Here is a 15,618-nt window from a genome sequence, read left to right on the forward strand (position 1 = left end):
ACCTAACCCAGCGACAAAGCCTGTCTGGTTTCTGTCGCGATGATTGTACTTTTGTGACCATTTATTGAGGTATCTCAGGACCAGACGTGAAAGTATTTTACCCTGAGGGTCCAGTAAAGCTATCGGCCGGTAATTTGAAGGTATTCCTTGATCTCCCTTTTTAAATATTGGAACTATAAGCGAGGTGCGCCATGAGTCCGGGATTTTTTGAGTGTTAAGTATGTGTTAAAATATGTTATTTACTATCATTGCCCAGTGCTTTGGGTGTTGTTTCAGCATATGGTTAGTGATACCATCGGGTCGAGAGGATGATGATTTAAGTATAAGTTCCTCGATTATAGGCTCCGAATAATCCAGTTGCCACAGTGATTTGGTTCGAATTTTGTATTGATACGATGCAAAGCTTTTGTCAGCTTAAAGTTCTGAAAAGTGCATTACCCACTGACTTTCAGAAACTCCATTTAATTGAGACTGGTGTTGGTTAAGATTGGAGTTTTCATTCAATAATTTCCAAATCTGAGAAGCATTTTTATTAGATGATGCCACAAGGAAAGCTTTGCCGTCTTGTTGAAACCTTTTTTCTTTGTAGGATCTTGTCCAATTTCTAAAGTGAGATTTGATGGCTTTACGTGCTGGGATCCTTTCACTGAGTGGTAAGTGGGTGGTGAATCGCAGTTCTCTTCGATATAACTTCTTTGCCTGATGCATATGGAGATCAAATGCATGTTTATGCTTCTTCATAGTAGGAATATATAGATTTTTATACAATGCCAATGAATCCACATATGGTTGGGGATGAGAAGTACTTTGCTGCGCATTCAGTACCTTATTAAGAGATGACAGTTTATCGGGATTCCATTTGAAGCGTGATTTAGCATTGTTAATACTTAGCGATTGAGCTATCCATTGTTGTTCTTATTGCTCAAGAGGAATGCATCTGGGCCAGGTTAGCGTTAACATGTGATGGTCACTCGCCGTTTGTGTTGTGATTGTGTTGTGATTGTGTTGTGATCTTAAAGCTTGTTGTCAGCATAAATTGGGTTGCCGATATTTTGACGCTCCTCGCTGCCAGGTATATCACCTGGTAATGACCCATTGGCCATTCTCATGCCGACATCTTTCATAAAACTATTCCATTTGTTGATCTCTTGAGATTTCTTTCCGCTAATAGGGTTAATACAGTCAAGGTTTAAGTCGCCAACTAGAATGAATGATGTAATACCATGGGTTGTTGCAATCAATTCGAATAGCATAGACATATCTCTATAGCAGAGTCCATCTGATATGGCGGCGGGGTTTCTATATAAGTTGATTACTGATAGATCTTGAAAGGCATCTGTGACTGACAAGTTGGATAAAATTATTCGGGCATGCCCACGGCTGAATTCTGAGGCCTGCACTGGACTTAACGGCCACTAACAGGCCTGCCATTCGGCACCCTTTTTGTGCAGCAATCGCTGGGATAAGAATTATTTCATGATCATCCCATATTGGAGAGCCAGTCATCCAAGTCTCCTGGAGGTCTACTATGTCTGTTTCATTTAGAAGGCTGTTCTGTTCCCACTGCACATGGTTGTGGACCCTTGTGTTCCAGTTTATGAGTGAGAGAGATGTCGATTTTGTTTTTCAAAGATATCTGTTGAAGTAATGGTTATGCTTGGTCATTGTTATGTTTGCCTGTATACCTTTTTTGCTCTGAGGCGCAAAACACGCATCGGCATTCATTAATGCAGATTTTTCTGCTTGAGTGTGGCTCCGAAAGATGTTTCTAGGTCCTTGTGTTCAAGATCTTGGGCCAATAGAAATCCCATTCTAAAAAACTCCATCTTTGCTTTCCACAGTGTATTCAGTACCAATCAGGATTTCATCCATAATCGCACTATGGACAAGTTTGCATCACATATGAACTCAACTTGGTCGATATCAGCCGATTTAAGATCATTGAGTTCATGAATATCATTAAAGATGTTTAGAACGCTTGTTCTTGACATATCATTTCAATATCAATGTATGATAGTTAGCAAATCTATTCTTTTTGTTATCCGTCTTCTGAGATTTATTAATAGCTCCTTCTGTGATATTTCGAAAATTTGGTTGTTTTGCCATGACTATTTGTTGTTGGTTTTTCACAGAGATAGGAGAACTTTGTTGTGATACATTGTCTAGCTGACCCACTGAAGTTGGCATGTGTGACTCTTCGTTCTCTTGGACGGGCGATGAAATTCAACTCATTGATGCACTGTGAGAGGTAATATTCTATAACTGCTTTAATGGGTTCATTCTGACCATCTGTACTTTGGATTGACTTACATTCTTTTGGTACTGATAGCGTAAGATGTTTTATGCTTGCTTGTTCCACTTGCTTAGAAGTCTCATGTTGTTTTAGATTGAGCTGATTTTCATTTCCGCCACAATCACTCGAATTTATGATTATTGTTTTATGTTTGGGTTCTTTAGCTGAAGTTGGAACTTTTGGTACATTTGCGCATTTTAAAAAGTACTCTTCGACTGCTGCTTTAATTAAATTAATCTGATCATTTGTATTTTTAGGTTCAATTATTTGCTGTTGAATCAAAGGGGAGGTTCCAGCTGTTGTATCTTGCTTGTGTTTGTCTTGTCCTTGAGGAATTGTTTCATCCGGATGATTCGATGAATCATCTTCAAGCACATCGATTAATTGATTTAATGGGGAGTGGTTAGCCGGTAGGGGCAATGTTCTTTCCTTTTGTCGTGGAGCTTCTAGATTTTTGTTTATCAAATTGGCTGCATCTACCAGTTCACTTAATTTGGCAGGTGGTTTAGTCAAATCAATCGTAGGTATGCGGGCTTGAAAGTTTGCTGCTTTGTTTATTTTGTTGCCGGGTTGATAAGGCTTTGTCATGAGATGTCTAGCTTTCCCTTTAGTCCGAGGTCGTTTACTAAAAACTTCATATGCCTCTGTAGTTGACTTTTGACTGGCCATTGTTAACTGATTCTCCACACTTATCCAAGATCAATTGGGATCAGCTATAGTGGGAATATCACTTTCAGTTGGTCGAATGATATGGTCAGAGGCAGGAAGAGTATGAGCTAGCAAGGTAGTTGCTGGTAGTGGAGTTAAGTTAGGAATATCTGTGAAGTCCGTATTTTCCTCGGATAGCTTTTGTAATGGTAGCATTGACTTCTGATGAGGGTGGGTTTCGATCCAAGATGTTATTTGATCGATTTTTTCTGATTGTAAATTGATTTTTTATTCAAGCACTTCAAAAAGTTTCAGTAAGCTTTGAATTGTTGAGTTGACTGCCAATAAAGTTATTTCGAGTAGTCCATTATTGGTATTAGATGGCAGTTTGTCTTTGGAGGACGTTCGGTGTAGTGGAGTTGGTAGAATATAAGAAGCCGCCGAGTCCATCGAGCAGCGTTGATGGTAGTCAGTAGGTGTAGACCGCGTTGAGGAAGTTGCTCCTCTACTGCTCGCATGGATGGAAATTTCTGTAAAAACTTTGTCACTTTTCTCGGAGCCAGAAATCTCTTCAATTTGAGTCAGTTGGGGTCGAGATTCTTTGTTTTTTTCAGTAATCTTAAGTGCTTGTAGTATAGTGTTGTCAGAAACGGGTTGATCCTCCAGCTTTTGTGTTTCTTCACAGGTTGTAGGAATTAACTTGGAGGGGGTCCAGCTGCACTGCAGTAGGTGAGGGGACTTGTTCCGCTATCTTTAACGGAGGGCAAAACAATCTGATGTCTTTACAAGATGTCAGCGTCTTTAGGCGGGGAGTAAGTGTAATTGACTTGCTTGAGGACGCTCTTTTTGGTTTATCAATTTTCTTGATTGGGTCTGAGTACAGAGGAGTTCCAGATTGATTAACTGAGTTTGGCATGCTGGTCTTTAAAGTATATGGTAACATACTCATAATTAAATTCAGACTATGATTTACGTCCTCTGAATTAGTAAATTGACAGATTAATACAGTGCACTTAAAATTAATAATTTATAACAACATTTACAACACAGTCATCACTGGAAGATCCGAAAAAACCCCACAAAAGCAGACCTTGTTCGTTAATATTTAAAGACCTGTGCCCTCAACTCCGCAGCTTCACGGCTAAGCGGCAAAGTGGGACTTGAGGGGACTTGCTTGGGTACCCGCGCGTACCAGATTATTTAGGCACCGCCTTCAAAACAGGTAAGCAAGCCTACACAATGAGAAAATAGATAAATAAACATTTAGTATACGTTCAGGAGTGTTAGTATAGATGGCAAATGTCAATGAGGTGTAATCACCTTATGGGAAATTAAGTTCGCTTTTAATTGAAGTCCAAAATCCGAATGAAAGCGTCCAAACGTCCCAGGAACAACACAGCGTCTCGCAGCAAAACAGGACTTGAGGGGACTTGCTTGGGTGTGCTAACTAATAGTGGATTTAGTTGTCATCAATCACTAGTTAATCTAGCTAATTTGCGGATAGACTTCCAAATCATGTCTGTGTAACAGCAGTATTTTATCTGAATAAAATGCTTCAATTAACATGTGTTTATTGAAACATATGAAAATAATGCACAAGGGCATTATGATTTAAATAAAAAAAATGTTGTGCCTTGTATTTATCTGAGCTTAAGAAATGTTTAATCCCTATATTGTAGAAGCGGTGTCTTAGAAACTGTTGGTCAGCTCTTAGTATCTGATGCACTTTTATTGGAAAGCTCTTTCCATTAGGTCAAAAATGCTACTATTATCTTAGTATCTTTTTTTTAATACGTACTTTTAGATGAATCTTTATTGTGTTAAATTAATTCTTTTGGATCATATTACGATTGATTTTAATCCAGTTGTGTTTTTACTGTTTGTTTTTACTGTTTATTTTTACTGTACTGTTTTCTTATGTTTGACTTTATGGTGGATACACCGAATAAAGTTAAAGTGAAGATTTAACATTTGTGTTCTGCCTTCTTCACCCTCCCCAACACTGTTGCAGCCGGAAGAACTGAGAGACATCATCGAAAAGGCGAGGGAGATGGAGCAGAATAATGGCCACTTCTTCGACACAGCGATTGTGAATACAGACCTGGAGAAAGCTTATCAAGAGCTGCTCCGTTTGATTAACAAACTTGACACAGAGCCTCAGTGGGTGCCTTCCACCTGGTTACGGTGAAGGGGCCTGTGCTGGAACACAAGACTTGCATCAGCTATGTGGGCTTTGCCTGTCAATTTGGTGAACGGAGACTGCAGTTGTAGAACATTTAGGTATTCAGCAGCCCAACCCAAGCGTACAACACAGAGCATTCATTTCTTTGAGTGGCTTGATGAGGGTAAACCTAAGGAGAAATCCATCTGACAGACCATGTATGGAACTAAATCTCTTATGACAGTGAAAGTTACACTGGCATGATCCTTATGCTTTAACTATAATGAAAAGCACTGAAGCACCCAATCTCATTTTTAACAATTAAAACCTATGCAAGGGTTTTTAAGCAAGCCAATGTTGGTCCTGGTATTTGTGACCCCGAAGGGCATTGTTCCTCACCTGCATTTTTCCAGCACAACTCCCAACAAGGTATTTCATCTTGCACAATGAGGACTGGGATCCAGGCGTTTTGCATGAACATTATTCGAGGCATTAGGACAATGTGCCCAAGATGGAAAACCTGTGTCTTCAAAATCTGTGCTTCTGTAACCAGTCATTGAAGCTGCGAGTTGAAACTTTGGTGACATGCAGCGCTGCTCCTGCGCAGCCAGAGAGCAGTGTGACATACACAGTACCGTTTAACTTGCAGCCCTAAACTCCAGCAAAACGAAATTACATATTGAGGCAGTGTTTCTTTGACAGAACAATGAATCCCTAAAGCAAACATTTTACTAGCACATGATTCACACTTCTATGAATCGAGAATCACTTTTTTTACGCAGGTAATCATTTCAATCATGACTACCCTCTCCACAGGTAAACACTGTAGTTTGTAGGGAATTTCTTCACAGAGTCGTAAATTGGGTAGAAGCCCTCACGGTAAGCTAAGATTTGTACAAAATCCGTTTAGTTATGCTTGGAGTGTTTTTGGCTTCTGAAATTCGAAACATTCCATTTTCTAGTATTTCCATTTTATAACAATTCCTTTTTTTATCATAGCACTTGATTTTAGCAATAAACCTTCAGTTCAGAATTTGTTGATAATGTAAATATTTCAGCTCCTTGTCTTTCTGTACTTTGCGTCATGTCTCCTCCCCCACCCCTCACTCCGCTTGTTTTACCTTGGACCTCACTGATTATGATTGTACACATAGATTGAATAACCCTGTAAATGTCATTATTTTGGGAATAACACCCTACTACTGAGAGGGCACGGCTTCACTGATCTTTTCGATTGAATTAAGAAGCAAAGGAGAAACGTATAGACGTATGTGGCCATGTTAACTTTGCCCGAACGCTCTAGATTCTCGCTCATACTCCTAGTTGCTTTCCTTTGTGGCTGTTTAAAGCAGGCAGCTTGTGGAATGTAATATTAATCTAAATCAGAAGGAGAATGTCAAATTATGTTTGCAATGCTAATTTTCTAATAATTCTTCCCTATCCCACTCCCTGCCGCCCAATGAGGTATTATATTTTTTAATAGATGAAAGTATGTAAATACATTTTAAAGTATATGTGAGAACTACTTTTGTATTTAAAACTTGAAAGAAACAGTTACATTATGTTAAGGCACCTCCACTTTCTGGGCCCACCATTGCAGAATCTCTTGCTTTTGCAAGCCGCCCGCCCCGTGTACTACCCACAAGGACATATGAGCACTAATTGGAATGTTGTGTCTGTAACGCTGAGCGGTCTCATTAGGATTCTGGATAAACTGGAACCAAATGCTTGAATGCTGTTGCTGGTCTAATGTAAAGCAATATTTTGTAAACCAGAATATGAACACTATGAATGTAGCTTAGAAACATACAGTGAGTCACTCCACTGTTGCAGGTGAGGTTGGGAAAATACATGTGTACTCAATTTAAGGATGCATTGCTTGCTGAAAAGGGAAGCCTTTTCTGACCCTGAAGAAGTTCTCTTCTAAATATCCAATCGTTTGCAAAGGACTTGTTGCATCTTCGTATTAATACAGTGAGACACACTTGCAGGGCACGTGTACCTCTAACCCATTGATTCTGTGTATCCTCCCTAGTTCATAGAACGGTATGAAGGGCTTGTTTGATATCCCAAACAAAATGCTAAGAAAGTGGTGTCCTTCGTTGCAGGGTCCTGCATTATCCATCTCTGTCACATATAAAATGTATGCAGGCAGGATTTAATTTCAGTGAGCAATATAATAACTTTTTGGGGAGATTCTAGCTCGGAAATGGAACTTGTTGCCTTATCTTCGTGAAGGAAGGTGTTGGGAGGATAGCCAAGTGCATTCATCTACTGCGGTCTTATTCCAGCCAGTGCTTGGCCAAAATGAAATTATATAGTGTGCATTTTGGTAGATCCAGTAACCAATAAACTGCACACTTGCCCCAAACTGCAAGAATTTCTGTCCTTGTAGCTTTTAGTCGGGTTCAACTGCCATAGAAGTCAGATAACGCATGTTACAATAAACCTCGGACTCCTTTGGAAAGCTGTAAAACAAATAAAAGTTTACAGAGTTGCAAATGTTTACCTGTCCCCCAGATAGCACTGCAAATTTTGTTGAACAAATAAGGTTTCATTTGTAGCCCATCTGTATTCTTGTTAGAGTGTACGCAGTAATGCGAGCGACTACGTAGCATCCTTGAATGTGAATACTTATTGAAATTGTCTTCCCTAAACATTTGATCACTGCATTTTGTCATATCCAAAGCTAAACACTGCAGAGTATGTTGTCTTGTAATTTTAATTTAATAGACTTTTTTTGGCCCAACTTTCTGTGTATATGTATATATATTTTTTCAGTATTATACAGAATATTTACGTGCGCAAATTTAGGCAAATAATGGATTTCCTCTCAAAATGAAAGAAGGGCGTATAGGGTATGTTGAGTGTGCCTTGTGATGAAGAAAATATATTTACCAAATGTTTTTGTAGCTATGATAATGAGAATTCCTGCATTGAAGCATGGTGACTCCTTCCAGGACTGTTTAAGCGAGAGGAACAAATTACTTGAAAATGGAAAGAGGGTGGTAGGACTTTGTTGTTGTAACCTTGGTTTCCAGCGAGCTGATAACGATTCAGGGAACACTGCACCAAACCTTGCTGTATTTCATGCCGTCTCGAAAGACTGCTTTAAGCCTCTATGAAATCGCACTATGAGGTTCTGTGCAGACACCGCTGGCATCTAAATTCTGTTGCTGGGTTAAATGTTCATATAACCCCGTCATGACCAATGAAAATGGCTCGTAAAATTCAGTTTGCATAGTACCTACTCAGAAAATCATTATTGCACATACTCACTTTAAGTAATTTGGGCTGATGGCTGCCAATTTTTTTCCAGACAAAATCTAGTGGAGCATGTTTGAAGTAATGTCTCTTGAGATGCCTTTCTTTTGATAAGGGGCTTCTTTCCAACAGCTTTTCTGCAATGAATTTAAACATATACATTAAAATAGATTTCCTATTTAAAATGTCTATTCTGATTTAAGGTTTGGCGATCGCTATTCACAGCATACAGATTCTGGATTTCATTTAAATCTGTACTACATGATGTCTACTTTCTTCCCTCCTATTAAGTGATGCCTGTTTAACCTCTGCACATTGTTTTAGAACAGGGGTGTCATCATAATATGGTATCTGCCAATTAAGTACTGTGTTTTCAGATAACTGTCACGGCTATTCCTCTTGGTCATCGCAGAGATTACATGTTTTGGCGGTGTCCTAACCGAGTGTTTTTTTATCTATGATGCTTAGGCCTTTGTGTTCCAGTTGTGGGAGGTAACACTGCACCCTGTCTACCACATAATGTTGTGGTGCAACCAACGCGGCCTTTGTGTGAATGGTAATAGTAAATACAGTGCAAGCATTTACTGTTTTGTTGTGCAGTTGGTTGAATATCCACACCTGACTTAATTTTATTAACAAATGATCTCCAAACATATTAAGCACTACATTAATTTTAATTGGTCTCAGCATTCCTGGAAAAGTTGTGTTGAGAAGTTTGCAATGCAAATACTACACACCTCTTCCTAGGAGGAGAAGGGGTGGTACAGTGCCCTACATATCTATTGGGATAATGATTGGAACTGGTGGGCTTAAGGTTCTGTAAGTGCTTCACCAAGGAGGCATTGCTGTTTAATGGTAGTAGACTGGAAGGATTTGCACCAAGCTACATTGCATGTTGTTCCTCATATCAGAAAGGTTTGGCAGGTGGTGGCCAGGCAGAAGGTAAGTAATTTAAGCAGCGCTTGGTTACTCAGTTTATACATTACTAGTCTCTCCTTATGTGCACCGTATTTCATTTTGTCTGTGTGGCCATATGTATTTTTTATATTTCTCATGAACTGGTTTGGGAGCCTCAAGAATGTCCATTGGACCTGTAAAGCTAGAGCACACAGCTTAAATATTGTTTCCCTTAAAAGCCCTGGTCACCGCATTTGGTACATTCTCTGAATGCATCCAAGCAGCCATTTCATCTGTTTGGAAATCGTTTGAACCCCTGTGGCATTCCTTAATTCATTTGAGTCGGATGAAAAACATGGTGCTCATCCCACACCTCCCACATTTCCAGCCCTTTTTCCATGTCTGGGTTTTGACACAACATGGCATGTCTTCATTCGTGGGCTAATGGGTATGTGGAAATATATAGCACGTTGATTTTCAACTGCTGTGTCTGTCTCAGATCAGGATGTTTGACACCCAAGATATCCTTTTCACCCTATTGGATGGGAGAGGCAAACACTCTTGATGCAAGAAGGAAATTCTTTTCTGTTCTCGTGGTCAAATGAATTTCATTTGGGTCTGTCCCACTGCCTTTTTCCACTTCCCAAATTAACAAACTGATTACTCTATTAATTCTACCTTGTTTTGTGTAACCCTATGGTGGGCTTGGCAGTTGTGGTACGATTACCTTCCTTGCTAGACGGCATCATGGCCAAGAATCCAGTTATCCTCTGATTCTACTCTATCGATGCATGCCTGTTACAGTAGAGGACAGGAGGCCACTGTGAGCATCGATCACCAAGCTGGGGCTGTGGTACATGAGGCTTTTAGACTGAACATGTTGAGCATGTTACAAACAATCAAGAAGTGAGTCTAGGATTGGGGTTGAAGAGTAAACAAGAACAGTTTGAGGCCAGGTGGCAATCGCAAAGACAGCACTGGCAATCCGCAAGTCCAAGCTAGGCAGATGACATTGAGGGAAACCTTTTCTATATCTGAAATGGAACTTATGCAAGGGGTAGGCAAGAAGTAGTCGAGGGTGGCCAGATCAATCAGAGCATCCTCATTCTTTATAAAAAATGAGTACATGGGCAATAGCCTCCTCAAAAGGCAGAGGCATCATATAACTTTATTATTTTTTTTAAAGTACATGGATATATACATTATGAAAGTCTGCACAAAAAAAGTTGTATATGCAGCAGAAAGACTGCAAACTGAGGGAAGATTGTGAATTGCTGGGAAAGGAACCTCCAGCTCCCAAGGTGGAAGTAGAACAGCCACTAGCCCTGCCACCTGTAAGGCCTGGCTGATTGTGAATGTTTGAAATTGGGGTGGTGATCCTAAGTATATTCCGGATCATGCAATTAACATGCCCGTAAACAAGACTTGCATGGAATGCATGCGCCTTGGCGTTCATGCTAGTTGTGCTCTTTGCTCAGTTAGGTTTCTAAACCATAGAACGGGAATGTTCCATGAAGGAAACAGCCCTATAGATCAGATGCACCAATATTTAGATGTGGGCCAATTATTCAATTTAGGGCAATCGGAAACGAGGCACGATAGCTTAAGTATTATCATAAAATGAAGTCTTTCAAAAATCCTTTGCCACTTCCACTTTTGAATATGTTTAGGATATTGACTCTGTACTTGTAAAACAAAGGTTGGTTAGGGTCTATTAATAAATAGGGGCTCGACCAGCCCTGCCATAAATGCAGTCTGCACCCCACAGGGGAATAATCAGATGTAATCTTCATCCAGTTCAGCTGCATCCACCTGGTGACTTCCTATAGGCTTGAAATACACAGGAGGCGTGCACCTTGAATAAGAAGGGGCGAGCCACCCAGGAATCCTTAAATTCACTTAGCGCACTACAACATGATTAACTGTATTAAAGGCAGCTGACAAATACAGTGTGACAATGTCCACTTGTGTCGCCTCTGTACCATGTCAAGCGCAAGAAACTGGTTGTGTATGTTTGAAGACGTTCCTACATTTGAATCTGTATCACCACTCAATGGTGACTATCAGTGGGAATCTTGTGCTTTTACAACCAAATCTCAGTTTATTTTTGTGGTCAGAAGAGCTCTGATTCTCTGCATGGATACATCCTAGTGAATTGCCACATCTTCGGAACTGTGTATGCACCTTTCTACCCGTGTAATCCTTTCATCTTTATTCTAGTTTGTACCCCCATCATTTTGAGATTTTCAGTAGTAGAGCTTGTTCTTGTGGTGTTCAGTAGACTCTCTGTGCAGGAGCAAGTTTGGGGAGTGCATCTAATTCATGAGATGGCCCTTGAGCAGGCAGGGATTCCTTGCCCGAATAAAGCCCACTAGGAATCTTTGAAGTAATCTTTTCACTCTAGGAGACTTAGTCTGCTTGTTCTATCCTGGGAGGTTTATTAACAGGGTGTATGAATGATAGTCATTTACAATGTGCTGCAATATTCTGCAAAGCTGCCACAGTTTTATACAGAGGCGCACGTTTGGGGGTGCCCTCTGTCATGCATCAAACCCTGGTGGTCCTCTTCATTTTGTTGACTATCCTTTTGAAACAAGTAGTTGTGCTGCAAGTTTGGGCTTGAAAGTCCTTTTTTGCATCATCTTTTCTCACAGTAATAATGTCACACAACGAGAGTCCTGGCAGATAGTCCAGGTACATGAATGTGTACTTTCGGGTGTGGAAAGCAGCTCTAACTCCAGGATCTCGGACACCTAATTTGTCTTGGTCATCAAACCTCCCTTTGAAAATCCTTGAAGGGCAATGGCCCAATGAGCCTGAGGTTCCCAAAGCCAGCATTACCACGAAAATGTAATGCAGAATGGTGCAATCTGTCCTATATAATGAGCCTGTTGAAACTAGTAAATCAGTGAAGCGATCGGGGCATCCTTGGCTGCAGCCAGCTTTCTCGTGGAGTCGAAATATGCACTGATGTAGTGGCTCACGGAATGGATCTCTTTGAATCGTGGATCCACATATTGACATGCATTTTGTTTGGTTTTTAGATGTTGGTAGAATTAGACAGAATGAGGAGAGACCATTTGTGGGGGGCTGTATTTCTTGCATTGTGGCTCTCCCAGATAAGAACGTTCAAACTCGTTTTACATCCACCTATGACAGTTACCTGTCCTTTTAGTATTTGTCTTTTTCTCTATTCAAAATATTCATATTTTTTTTTGTTCTGGGGTAGTCCTGTACCATGCATCCAGGTACTGGGGCACTTTACATATAATTACTCATAGTTCATTCAGTAAGTGTTGTTGCTGTCAGTACATGTAGCCTCTCCATGCCCAAAAGGCCCTGCTCGATTTATATCTGATGTCTGGTACTGTCTTTTGATTAGGCAGACATGAGTCATCCCGTCCCCCACATCTCCCACACCTCCCACATACCAAGCAGAGTTCTTTGTTAAGGGTAAGATCTCCAGTCTCCATCTTGGGTTGTGGTACAAGCATTGAGTCACTAAAGCACTTAAGGTTACTTAATATTATGTGCATAAGCTCTTAGCAAACATATTGCAACTGGCATACCTTCTCACTTTTTTCGGTAGTGATTTCAAAATATCTTGGTGGGTGTAATGGTTTGAGCTGTACTAATAAACAAAAGCAGCACAACAGAACATGAGTATTGAATGCATGGGTAAAGGATTATGGCACGTTAGTGTAGTCTGGGTGAAAAATGCCAAGCTGCAAGTTACTAGGCAGGCATTAAAGTGAAACACCCACTTCGCCACATGTACACAATTTCATACTCGCCAAGAGTGAATTAGCACTCACCAATGACTAGGGCAAATCCCATTTTGTGGCCTAGATAGTGTTGTGATTTACACACACCAGTAGACCAGCTGCTAGCAGCTGTATTTACTAGTTCACGATGGCTGCCCTATTTACAAAGCAATCTAGTTTCATGGTCGCAGAACACTGCCAAATGCATCCCTAAGAGAGAAATCGGCAAAAGACTGTCTGTAATTCTTCATGGCAATACCAATTGCTGGGAAGCAGCATAGAAAAGAACAGCAGCGTGGGTGACTTATTGTATTTTCTTTTAAATCCAACTAAATAAAGCAAAATATGCTTGCAATTGTATAATGTCCCTGAGATTTTTTTTAAATAATTGTTTTCTAGAGATCTGTATCCCCTTTTGAGAAGGTAGGTCTCAATGAGTTTAAAGTCCCATTGAACCACTCCCCAATGGTTGGCAACAGGTCTTCCAGCGTGGCTTGGTTAATATGTGTTAAATGATACGTTTCCTTCTCATTATCCGCTCCAGACGAGACTGTTATAAACTACGAGATTATGTTCACATAGAAACAGACAGTGATTGTGTGTATTTTAATATTATTTATAAGTGTGCACTAATTACTTTTTGAAAGAGTTGCAGCGCTTCTTGCACTGCCTACTTGATAAATGCTGGTGTTGCTTACAGGGGGTGGGGAGGGGTTAATATCTGTAGTGATTCTTGGGTGGGTCTTGTTTGGGATCTACACAATGCATTTTTCGCCTTACTATATAAGCGCTGTCCTTTAGGCTCGATGATTCAAAAGTCACGGCTTTGATAGGGCGCATACAGCCTGGCAACCATTTTCAGAACTTTGACCAGGACACCTGACCCCCCCTTGCCCCACTCCAAAAAAAAGAACTCAGCAGTTCAGAGTGTTTTGAGAACTTGCTTCAGTTTTGTTAAAAACCATAGCATTATATGTATTGCAGACTGGTATGCTCGATGGAATGTATCATACAAATATTTTTGTCGAGGCATTTTTAACATGCAGTGTATGGAAGCCTAATAAAACACCTCAATTTTACTCCCCCTTGAAGGTGCATGCATGTTCCCCCCCCCCCCCCCCCCCCCCCATTGGTCAGATTTTGGGGCTTTTTTTTATTTCCGTGCAGGCAGTGTGACCAAGATACTGGAGTTGCAGATGTGTGCGTCTCAGATGCAATTACAAACATGTACATGTGTGCAGCCGTCATCGATGATCACGAAATGGCTGCAGTGTTGCCGAACTGCATTATCCCTGGGCAAAGTGCCATCTCTGAATGACTGGCAGGGCGTGTTCGTGTACATGCAGATGCTACATGTAATTTAAATGCCTTTTTGTCAAGTCGTGTAAAATAGCATTCTGAAAATAGTCCATCTGAGTGGCCACAACTACACTGAACCCAAGAGTTGTCCAGTAACGGTCTGTGTGAATCAGTATCTCATATTCCTTTTTATTTTCTAAAATACTTTTTACATCCTTTTCCCCACCCATCTAACCATCAGGCTTCTATAGACCACAATTATTAGGATTTTTTAGGATTTAAAACTGAAATTATTCAAGTTGTGTGTGAAGGATTTCTTCCTCAAAGTGTTTTGAATGGAAGACGGATTGTATTAAAAATGTGCAATGCTTCATTGCCACTTGCGGCTTTTATTGCTTGTGTAATGGAGTAGGTGCAGTATTTCAAATAAACCGGTACTTGCATCTCTTTAAAAGCATATGTCTTCTCTCCTGAGATGGAAGTGGCCCTCTTGTATACTTGACTACATGTCTGGCTGCACGTAGCCCATTTAAGTGCTGGGGGGATGCTGTTTGTTCTGAATAAAGGAAGGTTTTTAGGCTGGCATTTTTATCATTGGGTTTCTGTCCTGCTTTTAAAATACACATTGAACCGGGGAACTAAGCCTTAATTGTTTAAGGTAACTGTAGACATGTGTTATGCGCCACAATATCCTCCTTTTATATCCTCGATGTATCTGCACTCTGTATCTTATGAGATGTCTTGAACTGCACACCGAATCATGTAATATTATATTTCTAGATTTTAAATAAAAATCACTTGAACAGTCTCGACATGGTTCGTGTTACTCACTTCTCTTGGCTCTACTTCTTCAGAGATATTCATGGTGGCAAATGTTCAGTTGTTGATACTTTTGTTAAGCTTCTTGTGTCAAAAAAACGCATGTATTTGTGAACACGCATGCTGAAAACGGCAAAAGGGCAATGCACAGAGATGCTTTGCCTCAGATGCCCCCCACCATTGAAACCACATAGGGATCGGATGGTCGTTCTTGAAAAATGTGAAAGGATGCAACAGTTTTTTTTCCAACTCTGCAATGGATTGCAGCAAATTACAGTGCATTTTGAACTTTGTCAAATCCTTCTAGGTTTTCCAACAAACCCCAAAACATTTGAGTTTTGCTGGCATTAAAAAAATATAGTTTCTAAAATGTTTGAAAGACTGTTAAATGGTCTTAATTGTTAAGAGTTTTAATTTATGTAGAATTCGATATCAATCTGTATTTTTATAAGCATATAACTAAGATTCAAAAT

At 40.2% G+C, this 15,618-nt stretch overlaps 1 protein-coding gene across 5 annotated transcripts in view; it reads left to right on the forward strand.

The window, feature by feature from the left end:
* Positions 1–15,134, forward strand: part of PALS1 (protein associated with LIN7 1, MAGUK p55 family member) — a 908,688-nt gene extending 893,554 nt beyond the window's left edge. For 4 of the 5 annotated variants that reach the window (XM_069638717.1, XM_069638715.1, XM_069638716.1 and 1 more), the window contains one exon: positions 4,953–15,134. In XM_069638717.1, coding sequence (XP_069494818.1) covers positions 4,953–5,129 — 177 coding nt within the window. In that variant the 3' untranslated portion in view covers positions 5,130–15,134. Of the gene's footprint in view, positions 1–589; positions 654–4,952 lie in introns of all 5 variants that reach the window. The other variant, XM_069638719.1, reaches the window with a different exon arrangement.
* The last annotated feature ends 484 nt before the right edge of the window (positions 15,135–15,618 follow it).

Source organism: Ambystoma mexicanum, chromosome 14 (genome assembly GCF_040938575.1).
Source record: "Ambystoma mexicanum isolate Mex_15411 chromosome 14, UKY_AmexF1_1, whole genome shotgun sequence".
Lineage (NCBI taxonomy): Eukaryota > Metazoa > Chordata > Amphibia > Caudata > Ambystomatidae > Ambystoma > Ambystoma mexicanum.